The sequence below is a fragment of the Mustela putorius genome, unplaced genomic scaffold (genome assembly GCF_011764305.1).
Source record: "Mustela putorius furo isolate JIRA1106 unplaced genomic scaffold, ASM1176430v1.1 tig00000460_pilon_pilon_pilon, whole genome shotgun sequence".
Taxonomy (NCBI): domain Eukaryota; kingdom Metazoa; phylum Chordata; class Mammalia; order Carnivora; family Mustelidae; genus Mustela; species Mustela putorius.
In genome coordinates, this window is record NW_025421389.1 from 10,477,393 (window position 1) to 10,500,981 (window position 23,589).

The 23,589-nt window shown below is 40.6% G+C and overlaps 1 protein-coding gene across 2 annotated transcripts in view; it reads left to right on the forward strand.

Annotated features, from left to right (window-relative positions):
• The window catches only part of PRDM10 (PR/SET domain 10), a 97,164-nt gene that overhangs the window by 26,443 nt on the left and 47,132 nt on the right, over positions 1-23,589 (forward strand). For both annotated transcript variants that reach the window (XM_013062164.2, XM_004763916.3), the window contains 3 exons: positions 7,924-8,115; positions 10,414-10,578; positions 12,354-12,413. In XM_013062164.2, the coding sequence (XP_012917618.1) occupies positions 8,020-8,115; positions 10,414-10,578; positions 12,354-12,413 (321 nt within the window). In that variant the 5' untranslated portion in view covers positions 7,924-8,019. The remainder of the gene's footprint in view (positions 1-7,923; positions 8,116-10,413; positions 10,579-12,353; positions 12,414-23,589) is intronic.

Here is a 23,589-nt window from a genome sequence, read left to right on the forward strand (position 1 = left end):
GTTTGTGGTTCACCCGTTCTTCCAGGTCTTAGAAGAGGCAAAATGGTGAGGAGTCAAAGGGCGTCTGTCTGTAGCTGAGAGTATGTCAGCACTAGCCTGTTGGACAGCACTAGGGTAGTTTCTGGCCTCTTCTTCCTCATCTCCTGCAAATCAAGATCAGCAGGACTCTGTAAATTGTGCAGTTAAAAATAAACAAAAAAGGAAGCCAATCTGATAAGCCTTACCCTAAAGGAAGCTTGTGTTCAGGACATTTATATGTGATCAGTTGCTAGGTTTTAAACAATATGAAATGTTTAGAAAATTCTGACGAGCTGATAGCTCATCTGTAAAATACAAAAGTTAACATATTTGAATACTACTTTGGGCTAGATCTTGCGCCTAGAATTTCTCCATATATCAGGTAATGCCTACAGTAACTCTGGGAGGTAATTACTGTCTCCATTTTCTATGATGATATTGAGGAATAAGTTATACTCTAGTGAGTGGTGGAGGCCATCTGGGAGCCGGGGTGTTTAACTGAGAATCTGCAGATTTGCTTCTGTTCTCTGCTGCTTCCTCTCTAAGCTTAAGGCAGAATTAGACTTTAGAAACCACTTTATGCTCTTTTTAAAAATTATTACTGGGGCGCCTGGGAGGCTCAGTGGGTTAAAGCCTCTGCTTTTGGCTCAGGTCATGATCCCAGGGTCCTGGGATCGAGCCCCGCATTGGGTTCTCTGCTCAGCTGCGAGCCTGCTTCCTCCTATCTCTCTGCCTGCTTCTCTGCCTACTTGTGATCTCTGTCTGTCAAATAAATAAATAAAATCTTTTAAAAAATTATTATTTAATTTATTTATTTGAGAGAGCATAGAGAGGGACAGAGAGGGGAGAGAAAGGGAGAGAATCCCAACCAGACTGTGCAAGGAGCTGGACATGGGGCTTGATCTCACAACCATGAGATCACGACCTGAGCTGAAACCAGGAGATGGACGCTTAACTGACTGAGCCACCCAGGCACCCACCACTCTACCCTCTTATTTTACAACAAGGATACTGATGCTAGAGGATATAAAGTGACTTATTTAGGAGTGCTTGGGTGGCATAGTTGGTTGTGGAGGTGGGGGGAGAGAGAGAGAGAGAGAGAGAGAGAGAGCGAGCGACCAGACTCCCTGCTGAGTGCAGATCCCTGTGTGGGGCTCCATCTCATGATCCTGAGATCACGTCCTGAACTGAAATCAAGAGTCTTACCCTACTGTGCCACCCAGGCACCCCAGTAAGGATTTTATTTTTAAGTGACTTCTGTATCCATTGTGGGGCTCGAACCCACAACCCCAAGATGAAGAGTCACATTCTCTACTGACTGAACCAGGCAGGTCGCCCTTAGACTTGAGTTTTCTTGAGCAATTTATCAAATAATAAATAATTGCGGAATGTCACACTGGTGTTTAAGTAGTTTCATAGGGAGAGAAACTCAATAGGTTTTATGACTCTATCTTCAAGAACTACCAAGTGGATAATCGGTAGCACTGCTTTGGATTCCAGACACTATCTGAATGAAAGAGTTTTCACCATCTTGGGTTTCTTTATTTGCTATTGGTATTCTAAAATTTTTAGAGCTGTGGCTGGGCGGTACTTGACATCCTGATTGCTAAATGTGTCTTGCAAACTTTTCTATGTGTAGATTAATGTTCTTTTGTTTTGTTCCACATCTGCTAAGTAGTTATCTCCTTTTTTCTTCTCTTTAATCTTGTTTTCTATGGTTTACTGGTATTTTATGCCAGATGTAGTGTCTGTGTCCTTATTTGGGAAAGATTAGGAACAAGGTATTTCAGTCTGGGGCAAATGTCCCATTCCTTCCTGTTTCTGCTTATTTGCTCCTACCTTCCTTCAGGTGTCCTCTTCTCGGAGACCAGCCCTGAGCATCCAGTTGGCATTAGGTGTCCTCTTTTACCCTGGCTACTGTGATAGCTTTTTCTTTTCTTTTTTTTTTTTTTTAAAGATTTTATTTATTTATTTGAGAGAGAGAGAGTTTGAGAGAGTGAGCAGGTGGAGGGGCAGAGGGACGAGCAGACTCCCCGTGGATCAGGGAGCCTGATGCGGGACTCATCTGAGAACCCTGGGATCATGAAACGCTTCATTGACTGAGCCGCCCGGGCATCTCTGTGATAGCTTTTTAAACACTCCCTACACGTTATTGAGTACTTGCCACGTGCCAGATCTAGAGTTACTTTTGTGAACACACACATTCCTTGGCATGTAGGAACTTACAGTTGAGATGGAGAGCCAGTTTGACACAAAAATGCAATGTGATTGAATACCTTTTTAAAAAAGCTAATATAGGGACGCCTAGGTGGCTCAGTTGGTTGGACGACTGCCTTCGGCTCAGGTCATGATCCTGGAGTCCCGGGATCGAGTCCCACAATCGGGCTCCCAGCTCCATGGGGAGTCTTCTTCTCTCTTTGACCTTCTCCTCGCTCATGCTCTCTCACTGTCTCTCTCTCAAATAAATAAATAAATAAATCTTAAAAAAAAAAAAAAGCTAATATATGAGTGTTTGTTACGTAACAGCCATTGTACTAAGCACCTCACATGCATTTTTCATGTCAGTCTCTCAATAAGCTTATGATCCCCATTTTCTAGAGAAGTAACAGGAATTTAGAGAACATCTGTGTTTTGTGCGAGGCCAGTTGTGTTTCAGAATTGCTATCCAAATCCAGGTCCAGAGCCCAAACTCTTTTTTTTTTTTTTTAAGGTTTTATTTATTCACTTGAGAGAGAGAGGGACAGAGAGAGTACAAGCGGGGGGTGAGACAGAGGGTGAGGGAGAAGCAGAGGCCCCACTGAGCTGGGAGCCCAAGGCAGGGCTTCATCCCAGGACCTGGAGATCATGACCTGAGCCAAAGACAGACATTTAACAAAGACTGAGCTGCCCAGGCACCTCCAGAGCCCAAGCTCTTAACCACTGTGCTTTGGACTGACTGATGTGTTTTCACAGGTCCGAGCGCTTCTCCCTGTGTGTCCCCTATGCCCTCATGCACTAGGCACAGGGAGGTGGGTGCCACTGTTGGAGTTTGAGAACTAATAATGACCTACCAGTCAGACGGTGGCTGTAAGTGATTCAACATCTTCCCTTAGAGACTTCAAAAGAATTCAAGATACTAACAAATGTAAAACGCCCTCCAAGTTATTCATCACAGTGTTGCTTGTAATAGGAAAAGACTAGAAATAACCTAAATGTTTATCCACAGGAGATTAAATAAATTAGTGTGTATGTATACACAGTGAAACGATGCAGTGGGAGGAAATGAAATAATGGATAGGTAACAATGTAGAAGGTATGGTGTTTTGTAGAATAAACATGGCTCAGCAGAGATGTTACTTTTTTTTTTAAAGATTTTATTTATTTATTTATTATTTATTTGACAGAGAGAGCGAGAGAGCACAAGCAGGCAGAGAGGCAGGCAGAGGCAGAGAGAGAAGCAGGCTCCCCACTGAGCAAGGAGCCTGATGCAGGGCTTGATCCCAGGACCCTGAGATCATGACCCGAGCTGAAGGCAGTGGCTTAACCCACTGAGCCACCCAGGTGTCCTGAGATGTTACTTTGTATAGAATCAATAGTATGCTACCATTTGTGGTGGGAGAGACAGAGTATGTATGTATGTATGTATTATGTATGTATGTATGTATTATGTATGTATATATGCATGCAAGTTCTGCGCCCAGGCTGGGGTTTGAACTCATGACCCAGGGATCAAGAATCATGTGCTCTACCAATTGAGCCAGCCACATGGCCCTGTATTTTTGCATGTATATGTGTAGCATATCTCTGGAAGTGCAGACAAAACATTGATAATATAGGTGGCTTCTGAAAGGTGGTTAAGGGATTCCAGGTACGGAGATTGTCCATACCTTTTTATGCCTTTTGAATTTGAATTTGAAATAATAAGCAGCTTCGTAGAAATGAAAACAAATACAGAATGACACTCCGAGCTGTGTATGTTTCATGGGTGTGTGGGATAAGCCTGCCTTGGTCCTTGTCTCATCCCAGTGCCTGGCAGAGTATGCAGTATTTATGCACTTGAGTATGCACCAAGTTGAAAAAACAGTCTCAAATTCCTATATAGGAAAGATACAACATCTTTTTTATGGTATTCTTGCTAAAAAAAACACATCCTGAATCTAACCGTGAAGAAATATTGGACAAATTCAAATTGAGGAACAGTCTGAAAAATAAATGGCCTGTGTATTTTAAAAATGTCAAGGTCATGGATGACTAAGAAAGACTAGGAGACCGTTCCAGAGCAGAGGGGATGGAGGCATACGACAACTGGATGCACTGCATGAAATGCCAGACTGGATCCAGGGCCAGAAAAAAAAGTTGAGGGGTGCCTGGGTGGCTCAGCTGTTAAGCGTCTGCCTTCGGCTCAGGTCATGGGATCAAGCCCTGCACTGGGCTCCTTGATCGGGGGAATCCTGCTTCTCCCTCTGCCACTCCCCCTGCTTGTATTCCCTCTCTCTCTGTGTCTCTCTCTGTCAAATAAATAAATAAAATCTTAAAAAAAAAAGTTGTTTCTTTCTCTATGAAGGATATTAATTAGATAGTTGGCAAAACACGAATAAGGTCTGTAAATTAGATAATAGCACCGTTTCATTGTAACTTTCTGGTTTGTTCCGAGTAATTTGAGAAAAAGTACTGTTTTTAGGAAATAGGTACTTAGGAATTTAGTAATAAAGGGGCACGTGTCTGCAACTTACTCTCAAATAGCAAGAGGGAGAAAGAGGGAGACGACAAAATAAAGTAAACATGTAGAATGCTAACATTTGGTAAATCTGAAGAAATACAGGTATTATTTCTACCATTTTGTAGCTATTCTCTCAAACTATTTCAAAATTAAAAAAACAAACAAACCACTTCTTATATGGAACATCTTGTGATTTCATAATATTGAACCTTTTATGTCCTGTTGTACAATTTAGTAGTTATCTTCATGAGTATCTTAATGTTTTTGGTGACATTTATTCCTAGATTTCTTAATATATTTGTTCCTCTAAAAAAAAAATAATAGCTTTGTTCACGTATAATTCACATAGTATGCAGCTCGCCCTGAATATCTTTTTATACGTGCTTGAATAGTATTCTTATGTAAGAAAGGTATCCTTTTTTTTAAAATAACAAACTTCATTAGGGTGTAATTACGTAATTAATTAATTTTAAAAAACTTTATTTTATTTTATTTTATTTTTTAAAAGATTTTATTTATTATTTGGCAGAGAGAGACACAGCGAGAGAGGGAACGCAGGTGGGGGAGTGGGAGAGGGAGAAGTAGGCTTCCTGCTGAGCAGAGAGCTGGATGCAGGGCCCGATCCCAGGACTCTGGGATCATGACCCAAGCTGAAGGCAGACGTCCAAGGACTGAGCCACCCAGGCACCCCAGAAAGCTTTATTTATTTTAGAGAGGACGCATGCATGTGACATGCAAGTGAGGGGAGGGACAGAGAGAATGGGAGTGAGACTCTCAAGCAGTCAGGCACTCTCCACTGAGCACGGGTTCCTGACAGGGGGCTGCATCACAGAACTTTGAGATCACAACCCAAGCTGAAATCAAGAGCCTGTTGCTCAATACACTAAGCCCCCAGGTGCCCCTAATTTACACATATTTTAATTGAATAGCTTGATGACTTTTGATACATGTATTCCCCATGTAACCACAACCCCAGTCTGGATACAAGGTATAAAACACTACCACTTATCCAGAAAGTTCCCCTATAACTCTTTGTTTATGCATTCACCTGTTGGTAGACATGGGCTTTGTTTCCAGCATCCTCTGACGGAGAGGAGAAGAGTCAGGTGTATGTATGCAGGGGTGATTTGGGGGGGGGTAAGGATGACAATGCTGAGGTGAAGTGGGGGCAGGCTCCTCAGCGGCTCAGGAGAGTCTCCCAGGCAGCGTGATGTGGCAGTTCCTGTTTTCCAGAGTAAGGGCCAGACATTGGATATTGTAGTCTTTTCTTTTATTATAGTCTTTTCTTTCTTTCTTTTTTTATGAAAGATTTTATTTATTTTAGAGTGAGAGGAGGGACAGAGAGGGCAGGGAGAGAGAATCCCCAGCAGACTCCACAGTGAGCCCTGAGCCCAATGCAGGGCTCCATCCCATAGCCCTGAGATCATGACCTGAGCCAGAACCAAGAGTCGTTTACTTAACTGCCTACCCTACTCAGGAGCCCCTCCAGTCCTTTCTTTCTTCTTCTTCCTCTTTTTTTAAAAGATTCTATTTATTTATTTGATAGAGAGAGAGAGAACGCACAAGCAGGCAGAGCAGCAGACAGAGAGGTGTGGGAAGCAGGCTCCTCTTTGAGCAGAGAACCCAATGCGGGGCTCCATCCCAGGACCCTGGGATCATGACCTGAGCTGAAGGCAGAGGCTTAACCCACTGAGCCACCCAGGCGCCCCTCCTTTCTTTGTTCTTTGAGTCTTATTCTGGTTTAGACATTGGAGCATGTGCAGTCTAAGAATATGCTTTTTGGGGGCGCCTGGGTGGCTCAGTGGGTTAAGCCGCTGCCTTCAGCTCAGGTCATGATCTCAGGGTCCTGGGATCGAGTCCCGCATCGGGCTCTCTGTTCAGCAGGGGGCCTGCTTCCCTTCCTCTCTATCTGCCTGCTTCTGTCTACTTGTGTTCTCTGTCAAATAAATAAATAAATCTTTAAAAAAAGAAGAATATGCTTTTTGGCTTATTTCCGTTAATAATGGGAAAAATTCTGACTGGATCTGGGCCAATGGTCTTCCTTACCTTTGGTGTAGTGGTGTTCTGAGCGGTTTTACCTTTCCCGTTTATGCATGCTGCTTTAATGGGATGGCGGGAGGAGGTATATCAGGCGTGGCTGCTCCATTAAACAGCAAAATCTCACATGAGTCTTAACATGTCCATGATTTATCACCATCAGAAGGGAAGATTGATTTCCTTAAAATACTATTTTGGAAAAATGAAAAAAAAAATTGAAAAAAACCACCTATCTTGGAAAAGATTTCAAGATGTAGATTTAGTGCAGGTTGATGTTTATTAAGGTTTGTGATTTGTTCATTAATTGATCCTGCATTAACCAAATGGGAAACAGAATTACATTTATATTCACCAGATTGTGGCCCCCAAAATTCAGTCTTCTCTGCCTGCCATTTTCCTGTTTTTGTGACTTTTATTATTCTGCTGTTCATTTCGCGTAGGTGGTGTAGGAAGTCAGTGTCTAAGCAAGTGTGCAGGGGACAGCTGAGCTGGGCTGTGCAACAGTCAGGCTTGGGTATGAACCCATCACTTACCTACATTTACTGTCTAGAAACCTTGTTCTCCTCATCAGCAGAACTCAGAGATATACCTGCAGCATTTTTTTTTCTATTTTAGTCTATGTTGTTGACCTTCAGTATTTATTCATTTATTTACTTTTTTAAAAAAATATTTTATTTATTTATTAGAGAGACAGAGATCACAAGTAGGCAGAGAAGCAGAGAGAGCGAGCAGGGGAAGCAGGCTTGCAGCTGAGCAGAGAGCCCAATGTGGGGCTCGATCCCAGGACCCTGAGAACATGACCTGAGCTGAAGGCAGAGGCTTTAACCCACTGAGCCACCCAGGCGCCCCATCATTCATTTACTTTTTAAGTAAACTACCCCCAACATGAGGTTTGAACTCATGACCCTGAGATTAATAGTCATGTGCTCTATGGACTGACCCAGCCAGGAGCCCCAGACCTTTAGTATTTTTAGTGAGGGTTACACCTACCTGATGAGTGTCTAGAACATAGCAAGCATGCAATACATTGTATTATCATTACAAATAATTTCTCCATTTTCATCTTTTTGTCCAGATGTGTTATTTTTTTCCCTTTGTGGTTGAAACTATAATTTATTAAAATGTATTCATCTATTAAAGAACTTGGTTCACTTTCTCTTTTTCTTCAGGCACGTTGCAGAGAGGTTTTTCTGTCCTTCATGAACCCGCACGTGGTAGACAGATGACTGTCCTCTGCCTGGTGCTGCTCTAGGTGCCCCGGACGGATGCGGAGCTGTCCAGCAGGGGGAAGGATGGATTCCAAAGATGAGAGCTCACATGTGTGGCCCACATCTGCCGAGCACGAAGAGAATGCCGCACAGGTGAAGAGCGGTCTTTCCAGCGTGGGGCTGGGAGCGGTATTTCAGTTGGGTCGGTTTGCTGACAGCTAAAGAAATACCAGCTTCGCTGTAGTGAGAGTAGCTGGGAGGGAGGGGATGTGCAGGACCAGCACAGGCGGAATACGGAGGGTTTTGGCACTTCGAATGCTCCACAAGTATGGGTCACTATGATTTACAAGGGCTCAGGGACCACCCACAGGCTTTTCTGCCACTTCTGCAACTTACTGTTATGTTTGTTTCACTGCCTGGTTTTATTTTATATTCTTAGTGCTGAAAGCCTCCAACTGGAGTGTTTCTTTCCTGTTACCTAGTATAAGGTTTTGATTCTTCATCTTTAATGAAGTACAGAGTATGTCTACTGAGTGGCTTTTTCTTTTCTTTCAAATTCAGAACGTAAAGGTCTAATGGCAAGCTGTCCCATCGAGTCAGCCACCTGGAAGGCCAGTCACGTATCCAAATGCTGCTGTGATGGATGATCACGGCCTTTTGGACTGTGGTCATAACCAGCAGCGTGTTATTTTGACTATTCTTAGCAAAGGCAAATGTCTGCTTGTTTGATGTGGATTTGAATTCTGGGAACAGTCCACAGTCATATGGAATCCAGTGTGGCCAAAGTATAAAACTTAATTTTTAAGCATTGTAATAAATATGCAATTTTAAGTTAGTTTTTCATTAACTTACATAACCTTAGTATTATTACCAAAATCAGGATGTTAACACTAAAGACTTAAATATACACATTTACTTAAGTAATATGGCAAATATTGCAATAAATAAAATTAGTTTTCTGGTATGATTTAAAGTTTGAGTCTGAATACTTAAAAAAAAAATGTTCTAGTGATGCTTCCAGCAGGGTAACTGAGAATGCTGTTCTGATTCTCATAGAAACCATGTGAAGACAACTTTCATGTAGCTGTGTATTTTGGTGTATTTTGTTTATGAGTGAAAATGTAGTCCATTCAAAAAACAGGGTCACCATTTTGTAGGTAATTGGATAGTAAACAGCAGAGCTCAACCCCCCTCATTGCTCTCCCTCTTCCCAGTTGTTTCTTTTCCTAGCCAAGAACTCTGATTTAGCAAGATACTGTGCAATGGAGACCAAGTTTCAATGTTAATGCACAGATCTAAAGCCAAAAAGTTATCTTGCAGCACTTCAAGCTGTGCCAATTGTTAGAAGTCCAATTCTTGCAATATACAAACTGTATCTTCATGGACAAATCAAATTTGTGTAGAAGTTGGACAATATACTTAGTTTAAAAGTGGAAGTTTGTTTTATTTCTGTTTGATTGCATTTGGTCTCCAGGTTTCTTTCTGGGGATTAAATTTCCTCATATCGTTTTTGGAATCTACTGCTTCCCACTGGAAAAAAACTGAAATAAAAAAAGTTAGGTCCAAAGCCAGGAAAGCATAAGAGTAAAGATTCTAACTAACGTTGATATCAGCACATAAATTATTTCTCTCCCAAGTGTGTGCTTTGGCCATCTGCTTCCATACCTTCAATATCAGGTATCAGGCTATGTGCCAAGCTCTAGCCTTCAAGAAGTCAAACCTCCTAAGCGGACTATCCAGAAAGCATTTTATAGAATTTAGTTTCTGCTTTCATTCTTGGTAGGTAGAAAATTATTTACCCTGGTGACAACTGAAATGGTTTTCCAAAACCCTTTAAAAGTACTAGACTAGAATTTTCTGTGTCTTTATCTTACTGGCAAGGAAGAGGTCTGTAACATTCATTGACTCACATACGCTTACTGCCATGCCTCCAGTATAGCCTTGGAGTGTGAAAAAAACATGTAGGAAAGAAAGTGACCTTGTTTTAATATGTCTGAAGAAAGGCACTATTAATTATAAAGCAGAATATTAATCATGTGTTGAGGGCAATTGGCTTTTGAGTTGACATTGTTTTACATTGCAGAATAATTTGTATTTCGTATTTTGGTTATGTGGTCAACCAGGAATCTTCAGTCACATTTCCAGGATCAGGTGACTGCTCCCTCATGATTTCCCAAAAGAGATGTCTGCACTGGACATTTGGGGCCAAGAAGAATTTATATCAGTTGCCTGATATTAACTAGCAAATCAGTGACAAGGATTCCTTCCTTGCATCCTGTCCCCAAGTCTCTAACAGTGTAGATGACTAGGGTGTATCAGTTCTCATACTTCTTTCATTGGGAATATTTTAGAGATACAACTGTGGACTGTGCTTGGTCAGCCAGGTATCTTTGTGAGATTGGTTTTGTTCTACAAGGATACTTGCTATATACTTGCTGCTTTCTGCCCCAGGTGCACTTTGTTCCTGACGCTGGAACTGTGGCTCAGATTGTCTACACCGATGACCAGGTTCGTCCGCCCCAGCAGGTGGTGTACACGGCAGATGGTGCCTCCTACACTTCAGTGGACGGTCCTGAGCACACACTGGTGTACATCCATCCTGTGGAAGCCGCACAGGCATGTGAAGGGTTACTGTTTCTAGTTTGTTTGTTAATTGGTTAACTCCCCACTGACTTATGTTTATTTTCTGTCCTCCCTGGGCTAGGTGCTGGTGATGCAAGATATGATTCAGATACAATCTGTGCTTTTCAGGAGCTTATAACTAACTTGGCAGAGGAAGATACGCTTTATTTAAATTAAATATAGTAGGAGGTTAGAGTGCTAGCCTCCTCTGAGTTCTTGTCCCAGCAACCGTGGACTAGCTTACCAACTTGTTACTTTTCTGAAGTATCAAGAACCAAGTCAAAAATGGCATTTAGTTCTGTATAGCTTAATCACAGATGGATCAATAAAAACATACAGATTATTTCAGTGAAAGGTGTACGCAAAAAGTCCTATTGGCTTATTAATAATTGACTGATTTGTAGAACTATAATAGAAGCAAAGGTAAAAGCTGTGCAGTTAGAACTGCTTTCTTTTATTTTTTTCTCAGTGACTTGGCGTGTTAGTTTCCAAATACAAGACACAAACAAATATGTAAATGTCAGTTTGCATGTTAGTGCTTTAGAATGTAAAGAGATCTTTTAAATATACTAAAACAAACAAAAACAAGTTTCATACTTTTGTAGTGGAATCTTGGTAATAAAAATTTGCCCTCATGGAATATTTAATCAAGGGGCTCAAATCACTCCCAAGAAGAAATGGGGCCCATCTAATTGAAAACTTCTAAATCTATATAAATGAAAGTCACCAAGTAGTCAGATGGTACTTTTAGGATGTCTCTACTTAGTTTTAATCCCCTGACTATATTAAAACAAGTTCGGATAGTTTATGTAAAGAATGTCCTGTAGGCAACTTATTATTGTGTTACTGAATGTCTGATTTTTGATAATTTAAAAATTTATTTTATTTTAGTAATCTATGCCCAATGTGGGGCTCAAATTCGCAACCCCAAGATCAAGAGTCACATGCTCTTTTGATTTTTAATAATTTTTAAATAGCAAGTCTAAGAAATCATACAACTGACTGAAATTCCTAGATGTACCTCTGGAATCAGAACTGAACCATAGTTCTTATTCCTCTGGGTTTGCTAAAGGCTTGGGCAGAATATTTTTCTGGATTGGTGATTTTCTGTGGTACCTTGACTAAAATGATTTCGAAGATTTTCCTTCTCTAGTTAATTCTGCTGTATCATGACCCAAATTATGTGTTTCAGTAAGACCTTTTAAAAATTATGATTTTTACTAACTTTATGCAGGAATGAATCTATGGAACATTAAATTCAGTTTATTTCCCTTCTACTTTTTTGGTAATGAGCACACATTTATATATATTTGAAAACTATCCTTGTGTATATGTCAGTCTTCTGTGTGTCTGTGTGTCTCCATCCATTTTCAGTTAATCCCAAGTCTACTCCTGTGGTACACAGTGTGATGTGTGAATGTATGCGCCCTTGTTCATGCCATGTCTTACATTTTTGTGACATACCTTTTTTAATTAGCTCTGACATTCAACCACGAGAGATTTTGCTTAAGGGTAAAATTGTCCAGTATGTTAGCCAGTTGAGATGGTTAACTTACATAATCTCTTTGGAACCATCTGAATGAAAGGTTTTAGCTAAAAGTAAGATTACTGTCTTTATCTTCTTTATTAATGAAGGATTATTACTAGCTATATGGAAATGAAGTCTGCCAAGAATTAGTGCTTAGCAGTAGGATAATTTTTCCTGTGTAGGCAAACTGTCTAAAGATTTATTGATAGGTTTTTTTCCTGTTGTTGTTTCTTTTGTCTAGACTCTGTTTACAGACCCAGGGCAGGTAGCTTATGTCCAACAGGATGCTACAGCTCAGCAGGTAATGAGTCGCTTTTTTGCCTTTTTATTGTTTTTCATTCCCTGGAATGCACTGCCCCCCTCCAACCCACCCCAGCCCTCTGCACCCTGCGTCCTCTGGTTGTCTACTTCTTATGTATTAAGAATGGTCTTTACTTACTTTAATGAAAACAAAGCAAAACAACACTAACGCATTATAATCAGTACATACTGAAATAGTCTGGTAAAAAAAAATGATTTGTCATGGAAATTTAAAAAACAAGTATATTAATAAGATATTGGTTCAAATTCTAAAGAATAATCCTGAAGTTTTAAGTGTCTCTTTTTGGAAATTTGGAAACATTTGGGTAGTTTGTCTATTTTAAATATTGAGGAAAAAATTTCTGCTTAAATGGCATACAAATTTGATAGCAATCTTCCTCATTTTAGCTTCTTGAAAAATTGAGATTTTTCATAATTTTCTTTTATTTTTAAAATTTTTTAGAAGATTTTATTTATTGATTTAGGGAAAGTGTGAGCAAACTATGGAGGTGGGGGGAGGTGGGCAGAGGAAGAGAGAGAGAGAGAGAGAGAGAAAATCTCCAGTGGACTCTGTGTGGAGCCTGACGTGGGACTTGATCTTAAATGATCCTGAGATCATGACCTGAGCCGAAATCAAGAGTTGGAGGCTTACCCGACTGAGCCACCCAGGCGCCTCCTTTTTGGTTTTCTTTTAAAAAGCGTTTTTCCTTTTATCCATGTTTCTACTATCTCCTATTTGACTTGGAGGGATTTCTTCCTTGTTTTTATCTGGGTTGTGAAAGTGATAAGATATAGAAGCTAGTTGCCCCTGGTCTTACTCTAAAGGGAATATGGATCCAAATAAGTTTGATTTCCCTGCCGGCGAGTATGACTGCTATTTAGCTGTACCACTGAGCGTCATGAGTGATTATCAAGAAAATTCCCATTAGCAAGCACTTTGTGCCTTTAAATCTTTTTTAGTAGATGATTCAGATACTTTCATTTTAAAATTTGAAAAGTGGACAGTAGTTCTGTTAATACTATTTATGAAATCTAGAGAAAATTCTGAGGAGTCTTTGTCCTATAAGTTATAGTTGAATTTATTCCTGATTGATAGTAATCTGCAAGCTTGTGGCGTCTGTGAACTTGAATGAGCATTTGTCTTAATCTGTTTAGGCTGCTGTAATAGAATCCAAAACACTGGATGGCTTATGAACAATAGAAATTTATTTCTCCCAGTTCTGGAGGGGTGGGGGGCGTCGAAGATCAAGGGGCTGACAGATTCTGGTGAGGGCTTACTTCCTGGATCACAGGCAGCAGGCTTCTTGCTCAGGCCTCGTATGACTGAAGGGGCAAGTGAGCTCTGTGGGCTTCTTTTTTTCCTTTTTTAAAGATTAATTTTTTTTTTCTAGTTTTAAGTAGGCTCTACACCCTACATGGGGCTTCAAGTTACAACTCCAGGATCAAGAGTCACATGCTCTCCAGACTGAGGCAGCCTTGGAGTCTGGGTTTTTGTAAGGATGCTAATCCTGTTCATGAGGGCTCCGTCTTCAATACCTAATCGCCTCTCAGAGGCCCCACATAATACTGTCACACTGAGGATTAGCTTGCTTTCTTTTCTTTTTTCTTTCTTTTCTTTTTTTAAAGACTTCATTTATTTATTTGGGAGACAGAGAAAGAGAGAGAAGGAACTGGGAGGAGAGGGAGGCGCAGACTGTCCACTGTCCACTGATCAGGGAGTCATCATATCCTCTAAACTGCACTCGAGATGGGTCCTGTGTTGTCCTTGGCTCCTGCTGTGACGACAAGGGCATCAGCACCCGGACAGTTCCTCCCACAGTCCTCTTCTTCGCTGTTCTGTTGTTAGGTGCATTATTATTGTGACTGATAAATTCATGTCCTGTTCAGTAACCACAGTTGTTTAGAGTTTTGCTCCATTCTCTGCTGGCATTTAATTTGTAGAAATGTTGAGTCTAATTTATTTTCCTCATTTCTTTTCTCCTTTTCTCCGCTTGGTACTTTCTTTCTTTTTTTTTTTTTTTTAATATTTTATTTATTTATCAGAGAGAGAGAGGGGGAGAGAGCGAGCACAGGCAGACAGAATGGCAGGCAGAGGCAGAGGGGGAAGCAGGCTCCCTGCCGAGCAAGGAGCCCGATGTGGGACTCGATCCCAGGACGCTGGGATCATGACCTGAGCCGAAGGCAGCTGCTTAACCAACTGAGCCACCCAGGCGTCCCTGGTACTTTCTTTATTGTTGAAGTTTTTCTTCGAAGTCTAATGATTTTGCCTGCATATGAATCAGAATTTCCTAGGACAGTATGTGTCCTTCAAATGTATAGGTTAAGACTTTATTTCAGCGAAGTTTTCATCTGTCCGACCTTTGAAAATCTTTTCAGTTTCATTTGGTATGTTCACTTTTCAGGAACATCAGTTCCAAGTATATTGACTCTTGGCATTCCATACCTAACCTATTCTTGATAATCATTTCTTTTTTTAAAGATTCATTTGTTTGAGAGAGAGAGAGAGAGAGAGAGAGAGAGAGCTGGCAAATGCACGAGCAGGGTGAGAGGCAAAGGGAGAGGGAGAGAGAGCATCTCAAGCAGACTCCCCTCTGAGGCCCGAGCCTGATGAGGAGCTCCATCCCAGGACGCTGGGATCATGACCTGGGCCGAGGGCAGATGCTTAACAGACTGAGCCACACAGGTACCCCTATAATCATTTAAAAAAATATTTTATTTTTCTTTCTTCATTTAAATATTTTATTTATTTATTTGTCAGAGAGAGAGAGAGAGAGAACAAGCAGGGGGAGAGGCAGGCAGAGGGAGAAGCAGGTTTCCGGCTGAGCAAGGAGCCAGATGCAGAATTTGATCCCAGGATGGTGGGATCATAACCTGAACCGAAGGCAGGCACTTACCTAACTGAGCCACCCAGGCGTCCCCCCAACAGTCATTTTTATAGCTATTCTTTTTCATGTTATTTATGTAGTTTCCTTTATGTTCACCATATTTCTTGCTGTGTTTTTCACTTTTTAGTTAACTTATACATACAGGAAAGTACAAAAGATTGTAAGCATATAGTGCAATGATGTATCCCCAAGTGCATGCAGTAGAGAATACATCATTCCCAGCTCCTGAAAGCCAACCTCATGCTTCTCCCCAATCACTTCTTCCTTTCTCCTCACTAGAGAACTGCTCTCCTGCTTGCTAACATCATAGATTAATTTTCTGTGGTTTTGAACTGTCTATAAATGGAAATACTTACCATTTCCTTTCTTCGTGGCTTCTCTTGTTCAACATGATGCTGGCTAGGGGAGACCTCTTCCCGTTGTTGGGTGTAGCTGTGGGGTTTTGTTTCCTTCTAGTGTTACTGAAATCTAGTATTGAGTTTTATGAATGTACCACAATATACATTCAAGACTGTGATCTTTTCTCCACTTTGTTCTTTGAGAGTTTCTTGGCCCATCGCTTTTCCATAAATATGTTAGAATCAACCTGGAAGTTTCCATGAACGTCCTACAGGATTTCCATTGGAATTTCACTGTATATATGAGTCAGTTTTTGAAGAACTGTTTATAATTTTGAGACCTCCATTCTGTGAACATGATATACCATACATTTAAAATAAAAGTTAAAAAATTGTCTTCAGGTAGAGTCTTACAACATCTTTCAATAGATTTATTCCTAGATATTTGGTGTGTTTTGATGGTATTATAAATGGTATACTTTTTAAAAAATTTTCATCTTCTAACTTTTATTTTGGATTTTCTTGATAATTAGTCATGTTGTCTGTGAATACTGACAATTTTCTTTGTTTTCAATCCTTCCCAAACCTTATATCTTTTAATTTTACGTCTTTTTTTGTTCCCTCTTTGGTCTCATGGCTGGGATCTCTAATACATTGTTAGACAGAAGTGGTGCTAGTAGGTTTCTTTTTTTTTCCTTCCTGCTCTTAGAGGATTTTCACTTTTTTTTTTTGAGGATTTTCACTATTAAGAATGATGTGCATGATGCACAATATAGGATTTTTATAAAAAGAATACCCTTAATCAGCTGAAGAAAGTTCTCTTTATTTTTACTTTTTTTTTTTTTAAAGATTTTATTTATTTATTTGACAGAGATCACAAGTAGGCAGAGACAGGCACAGAGAGAGGAGGAAGCAGGCTCCCTGCGGACCCTGGGATCTTGACCTGAGCCAAAGGCAGACACTTAACCCACTGAGCCACCCAGGCACCCCTGGATTTTCTTGATAATTAGTCATGTTGTCTGTGAATACTGACAATACTCTTTGTTTTCAACCCTTCCCAAACCTTATATCTTTTAATTTTTTGTTCCCTCTTTTGTCTCATGGCTGGGATCTCTAATACATTGTTGGACAGAAGTGGTACCAGTAGGTTTCTTTTTTTTTCCTTCGTGCTCTCAGAGGATTTTCACTTTTTTTTTTTTTAAGATTTTATTTATTTATTTGACAGACAGAGATCACAAGTAGGCAGAGAGGCAGGCAGAGAGAGAGGAGGAAGCAGGCTCCCCGCTGAGCAGAGAGCCCCATGTGATGCGGGACTCAATCCCAGGACCCTGAGATCATGTCGAAGGCAGAGGCTTAACCCATTGAACCACCCAGGCGCCCCAAGGATATTCACTATTAAGAATGATGTGCAATATAGGATTTTTATAAAAAGAATACCCTTAATCAGCTGAAGAAAGTACTCTTTATTTCTACTTTTTTTAAAAAAAAGACTTTATTTGTTTATTTGACAGACAGAGATGATAAGTAGGCAGAGAGGCAGGCAGAGAGAAGGGGAAGCGGGCTCCCTGCTGAGCAGAGATTCCCGATGCAGGGCTCCATCCCAGGACCCTGGGATCATGACTGGAGCCAAAGGCAGAAGCTTTAACCCACTGAGCCACTGAGGCGCCCCATGTCTACTTTTTAATGACTATTGATTATTAATGATATTGATTATTATTCATGCATATTGAGTTTTGTCAAATGTTTTTTCTGAATCTGTTGAGCTTTTTTCCCCTTTTCTGTTAATATGGTGAATTATAGTCATTGATATTTATAAATTAAGTCAGCCATGCACTGGGATAAGTGCTGCTTGCTACTTTTCATATGTGTCTGAATTTGGATTTGATGTGCTAATACTGTGTTTAGGGTTTTGCATATTTATTCAGTAATCCATTGCATTTTCAGCCAGAGTATTAGATTTCTTTTCTTTTCTTTTTTTGATTTTTTTTCTCTTAGAGTAGCTTCCAAATATCAAATCAAATATATTGTATACCAGAACTAATATAACATGTCAATTATATCTCATAAAACAAAGACAAACAAAACAAAGGTAGCTTTCATCTGATTGATTTTTTTCTTTTAATGGCATCCTGAAAAGCTATACTATCATCATTGACTGTCTAGTATTCTATTTTAAGAGCTTACTATTGTTTATATTCTGTTTATTGTTTTACATGTATGTTACTTTTTTTTTTCTGCTACTATATAGAACATTGCCATAGATGTTGTATCAGCTTATTTCCTTAGAATAAATCCCCAAGAAGAAATGATGGAGACTAGAGGTATTCATATTTAAAATTATTTAAGAACCAAGATTTTTTATGAAAGTGAAAAAAGTTACAAATGTAAAAATCAGGGCACCTGGGTGGCTCAGTCATTAAGTGTCTGCCTTCTGCTCTGGTTATGATCCTAGGGTTCTGGGATCTAGCCCTGCATCTGGCTCCTGACTCAGTAGGAAGCCTGCCTCTCCCTCTCCCACTTCCCCTGGCTTGTGTTCCCTCTCCAGCTGTCTCTCTCTCTCTCTGTCAAATAAATAAATAAAATCTTAACACCCCCAACACATGTACAAAAACAAGTGTAAAAATCAAACAAGTTAAATAAAAATCCAGAATCTTAAAACTGAATTAGAATATTAGCATGAATTCATAATATATTTTTTCTTAAAACATATATTGTCTAGTTTGGGCCTCTAAAATTGTTTAGCCAGAGTCATCAATGCAGTAGCAGTGTGCCAGTGTGGTCTCCAACACATTTTTCCAGTAAAAGAGATCAGGGCTTCTTACGGAAATGGCAGATTCTAGTTCTGGGGCAGGAAGTGTGCAAGATGTGCCTGAAATGTCATGTCTTATCAGAATGCGAGGAAGTTAGTGAAAATTCTGGGGTCCTATGGAAAGAACTCATGATCTGGCTTGAAGGGGCCAAAATGAGGCATTTGACCTGTAAAAACAGGAAAATATCTACAATATATTGAAATGCATTAAATATATTTAAAATTCATAAATTTATACTAATATTAAGAGAAATAACTCCATCTATCTTTGAGGATGCTGAGGTACCACCACATTATTAAAAAAACTGGTAAATGATGGGAAGGAATCCAGCCTTTCTCTCTGAGTGTTACTTAGGTAAACAATTACTTAATGAGGGAAATTTCTTTATAGAAGCATTCCAGCTAATAAATAAAGAGGAGATGACTGGCTTGGAAAATCGCCATTTTTCATTTCTTAATGAAATGGGGATCTAGGCAATGATCATCAACTACAGCCTAAAACCATAGGAAAAAGCTGATGAGGCACTTTATAATGGATGGATCAGCCCAACCCTTGGGACATTGTTAATATCACTAAGAAGAGAGAGCCATTCATTATAGGCCTCCTGGTGTTGTGGACCTCCTTTTGCATTTTTATCACATATGAAGTATTCCTCCCAAAAAACTGAACCTGAATCCGATTGAGTCTCCAGATTCCACTTCCACCTTGCAGGAAGCCCAGTAGACAGAATGGAACAAATAAGAGACCCACAAGGATGCAATCAGCTAAGTCTGACTGTGGGACAAATGGCTTATTTCTTCCACATGTAAATTATGAAGGAAAAGAAGGGGAATGGGAATTTATAGATTCAAGGAGACTTCACAGACATATCAGATGCAGTATGTGAACCTTGTTTAGGTCCTGATTTCAGCAAACTAACTGTTAAAAACAGCAGTATGAGACAGTTGGGGGAAATTCTAACATCTACTAGATATTTGATGATATTAAGGAATGACTTTTTTTTAGATATGGTAATACATAAAATATGTAAGTTCTTTTCCTTTCAAGATGTCTACTAAGCCATTTACAGATGAAAATATAGTTCGGAGGTTTGTTTCAAAACTATCTAGTGAGGGGGGACGTGGGTGGGAGAATAGTTGACATAAGGTTAGCCAAGAGTTGATAATTGTCGAAGCCGAGCGATGCGTGAAATTTATCGGTGCTAGTCTCTGGGGTTGACACATGTTTGACATTTGTTATTGTAAATGGGAAAGTTATTTTCATAAGACTTTCTAAATGGCTTTCAGATGCTGGAAAAATTTACATTCCCACCAACATTACATGAGAATACCTGCTTCCACTCACCCTTGCCACACTAAATATTTGCATTCTTTTAAAACTTTGCCAATCTGATAGGCATTTTGTTGTTTTAATATTAAGGCATGGTTTTAATTAGAACTTTTGCTGCCACTGGCACCTCAAAGAGCCCTTCATCTTCTTTAATCTCCAGAAACAGTCTGCTCGTTTCACATTTTGTAGTCAGATAGCTCTGTGAACCCTGGCATTACAAGGGAGTGTAACTGTTGGCTTCATACCTTGCCGTACTGCTGTTTCCTTTCAGCCAGCACGGCTTTTATTTCTGGCTGCAATAAATACCTCCGAGATTGTCAGTTTATTCTGTGACCTGGAAAAATTCTGGGTAGAAAGTTAGAGTGAGAGTTCAACACAGTTGATGGGTACCACCCCCCACCCCGCCACTCTCTCCTTGCCCTTCCCTTCCCCCCGCCCTTGGCTACAAGTTTCCTATCTTCAACTGTTTACAGTGGTAGCAAAATTCACTTGAAGCCTTTTTCATATATGCCTTCCCTTGTCCTTAAGAAAGGTACTGGCAGTCTCTAGACCTAGAAGCACAGTCTCCCCTTTGTTTGTGAAAGTGAACATGTGTGACTCCCCACACACTGAGAAGGAAATATGCTACACTGGTAATTGGTCTCAGTAGGAATCCAGAAGCATTCTGTTGTGTTTGCTGCTGTCCAATGTAGTTTCATATTCCACTTCTCAGATAAATTGTATCCTGAAATGCATTATGTAATTTCAGAAATAATTACAGAGAATGGTATTAAGTGGGAAGGAGAAAGTATGCCATAATTTTAACAAATTTGTTCTCCCTTTTACCGTGTTTTATTGTGCATGACAAAGTGCACAGGATTAAGGTTCTTGTTGCTTCTTCTCTTCCTCTAAGTGAAAATCGGCACACATAGCTCACCTCTTTCCCCGTGGGGCTGATGCCTCAGGGGCAGGTATGGTCACCTTGTTGCTCTGGTATTCAAGGCGCATGTGAAGTTTACTCCTCCCTGTTCCCTCTTCCACCAGAACAGACTTAACTCCACAGGAGCCGCTGTGATGTAGAGGAAAAGGCAGGGCAGAGTCAGAATTTGAATTCATCTCTGTCACTTAGAAGCAGTGTGGTAATCTTGCCTGGCCTCAAAGAAATTTAAATCCAGGCCTTGCTCTCCAGAAATGTCAGTTGAATTGGAATTATTCATTAAACAAATGCACGAAGCTTGCCTACTGTGTGTTAATAAGGTCTGAGCTACCTAGAAATACACAGCGGGCGACCTAGTCGTGATTATCATGAGCCCCTTTGTCCCTTTCTAACCGCAGCTCACATGATTCTGGTCTACATGCAACCTGTGTTTCGGCATCAGTTCTTGAACATAATGCTGAAGTGTTCGAGCCTTGTCTTTGCGACAGCCTTTAAGAGAGTTCCAGCCGGGGTGTGTGGGGGGGAGGTTGTTGGTAGTGTTTTCATGTCAGCTTTCTCAGCAGTGGTGAGAAGCCAGCAGTAACCCTGTCTAACTGCAGTGTTTCTAGCAGCATCTGTTGAAGAAAAAAAAATACATCACAACTTCCCTGGAATGACTCTGGATTCCTGAATTCCTTCTTTCTGGTCGGCTCTGCAGAGGGATAACAAATGTGTATGGAGTTCAGGTTGATATATATGCTTTAGTTTGTTTATGGTGTGGTGACATTCATCACCAACGCTGGCCTGAAATTTAAGTGGCTTAAAATTGAGGGGTGAGAATGGAATGGTGCTCTGAGACAGCAGGATAGCTTGGCAGCAGGATCAGGTGGGAGTTCGGGGGCGGGGGGTGCGATGGCACCCGCGGGTTCATTGCCAGAAGTCTCCTGCTCTTTCTGTTTTTATTGACATTGAAGCATCTCCCAGAACTGTCCTCGTATATAAAGCCTCTAAAGGCCCCGAGCCAGAGACGGAGTGTCACATACTAGTCTGGCTCCTGGGTGAAATGGATGTGTGTTTAAACACGTGTGCGTTGTTTCGAGGTAATTGGTTCTAGCCGCTCCTAGAGCCCGAGTGTTTCCGATGCCTGGCGGGGGTCCTCAGCTGCTGGGCAGGTGGGATTCTGTAAACACACACAATGCTCTTTCTTCATGGAGTTGAAGAAGCTCTCAGAAGCACAACTGTAAAAGGATTTTTTTGTGAATATAGTAGAGTTCCTTTATACGCCTGAAAGGATTGATGTCATTTCCTAAAGGTCCAAATGTATTTCTAGAATGAATCTCCATCGAATCTCTGTGACATGCTCAGCCATCTTGTAAGGTTGTGGAGGACATATGTGGTATCTTGGTCCTTCAAGGACTTATGATAATAATCATCGATTCTTAACTAACATTACACACTTCCTAAATGCCAGATACTCTACTACTGACCTCACGTACGTACTGTATCATTTATTCTTCAGAGTAGCAGATACTGTATGCATTGCTATGTCCATTTTGCAGATAAAGAAGCTGAGGTTCAGAGCTTCAGAAACTGAGGTTCCCCTCGCCCCTACCCAAGTGGTGGAGCCAGGATTTTGATCCAAGTTTGTGTGGCTCCAAAGCCCATGGTCTACTTCCCTGAGGTGCCATTGGAGAGGCAAGAAGGGCTCACAGGAAAATCCATACTAATTGAAATCTAGATGGTGATTGGCAATGGGTACAAAGGTATGAGGGCCAGCTAATACGTGATATGTTGGAATCAAGATGCTTAAAGATCTTGGCAGATTGGAAGAACAGAAAAAGTGATAAATTGAAATACACTGCTGATAAATGCAAAACTCCCCCCTGCCACACCCGCACACATTTAAGTAAAAAATCAGCTATTTAAGTCATGAGGAGGAGTAAAATGGCTTAATAGCATGGTGTGAGAGGGAAAGTACTCAGGGATTTTAGTGATTTGCCAGTTCAAACTGGGTCAGCAGTAGAACAATGGCTGTCATAAATGCTAATGTAATCTGAAGCCATATTCATCAAGAAATGTGGAATCCATTAAGGAATGAATGAAGACAACAGGATGATGAGGGATCTGGCAATTGGGCCATGTGAACATGATTGAATGAATTAGGGGTTTTGGTCTTGAACTATTTGAAGACCTTCGTGTCTCCACGGATTCTGTCTCCCTAGAAGGGGAAGGTGTAGGTCCCGCCCACTGATGCACATGGGGAGACCTTGGCCCCGCAGAACTGCCCCTGAATCATCCCAAATGATTCGGGCTGTCCGGTGAGGTGATGAAATGTTGGAGCAGAGGCTGAATGATGTTGTGGATCGGGATTCCGGGCTCCAGATGCTGCAGGGGTCAGAGCAGAGAAGCGTTGGGAGGCCTGGAGTGGTCAGGGATGGTTTGTGGAGAAACTGGACCACCACCGGGTTTGGAAGATTGGAAAGGGAAGAACATTCTAGGAGAGGATGACAACATAGGAGAAGATAAAGAAAAATGGAGTAGGCATTTAAAAAACTTGATTTATTCATTGAACAGGAAAGGGACATGGCTGGAGTATGATTTATGGTGCTAATTAGGCAGGAGAAAGAAGATTAAATAAATGAATCTGGGGTCCCATGGAACCCCAAGACACTTATTCGGGCAGGGAGCTTTTTAAGGTGCCATTTATTTTTTTGCTAGTATATTTGGTAAGGTAGTAGTAACTCAATACATGCCCCACACCTTCTCTTATTCCTAAAAGACTAACTTTAGCCTGAAACAAATAAACATCTCTTTCATTTACTTAGAAACTTCAGCCTCTCTGAAGTCTGTAAAAGGAGGCTGTTAACCACTAAATTTTACAGCTGGGTATTGTACCATGTATTTAGTTTTAAAAGTGAAG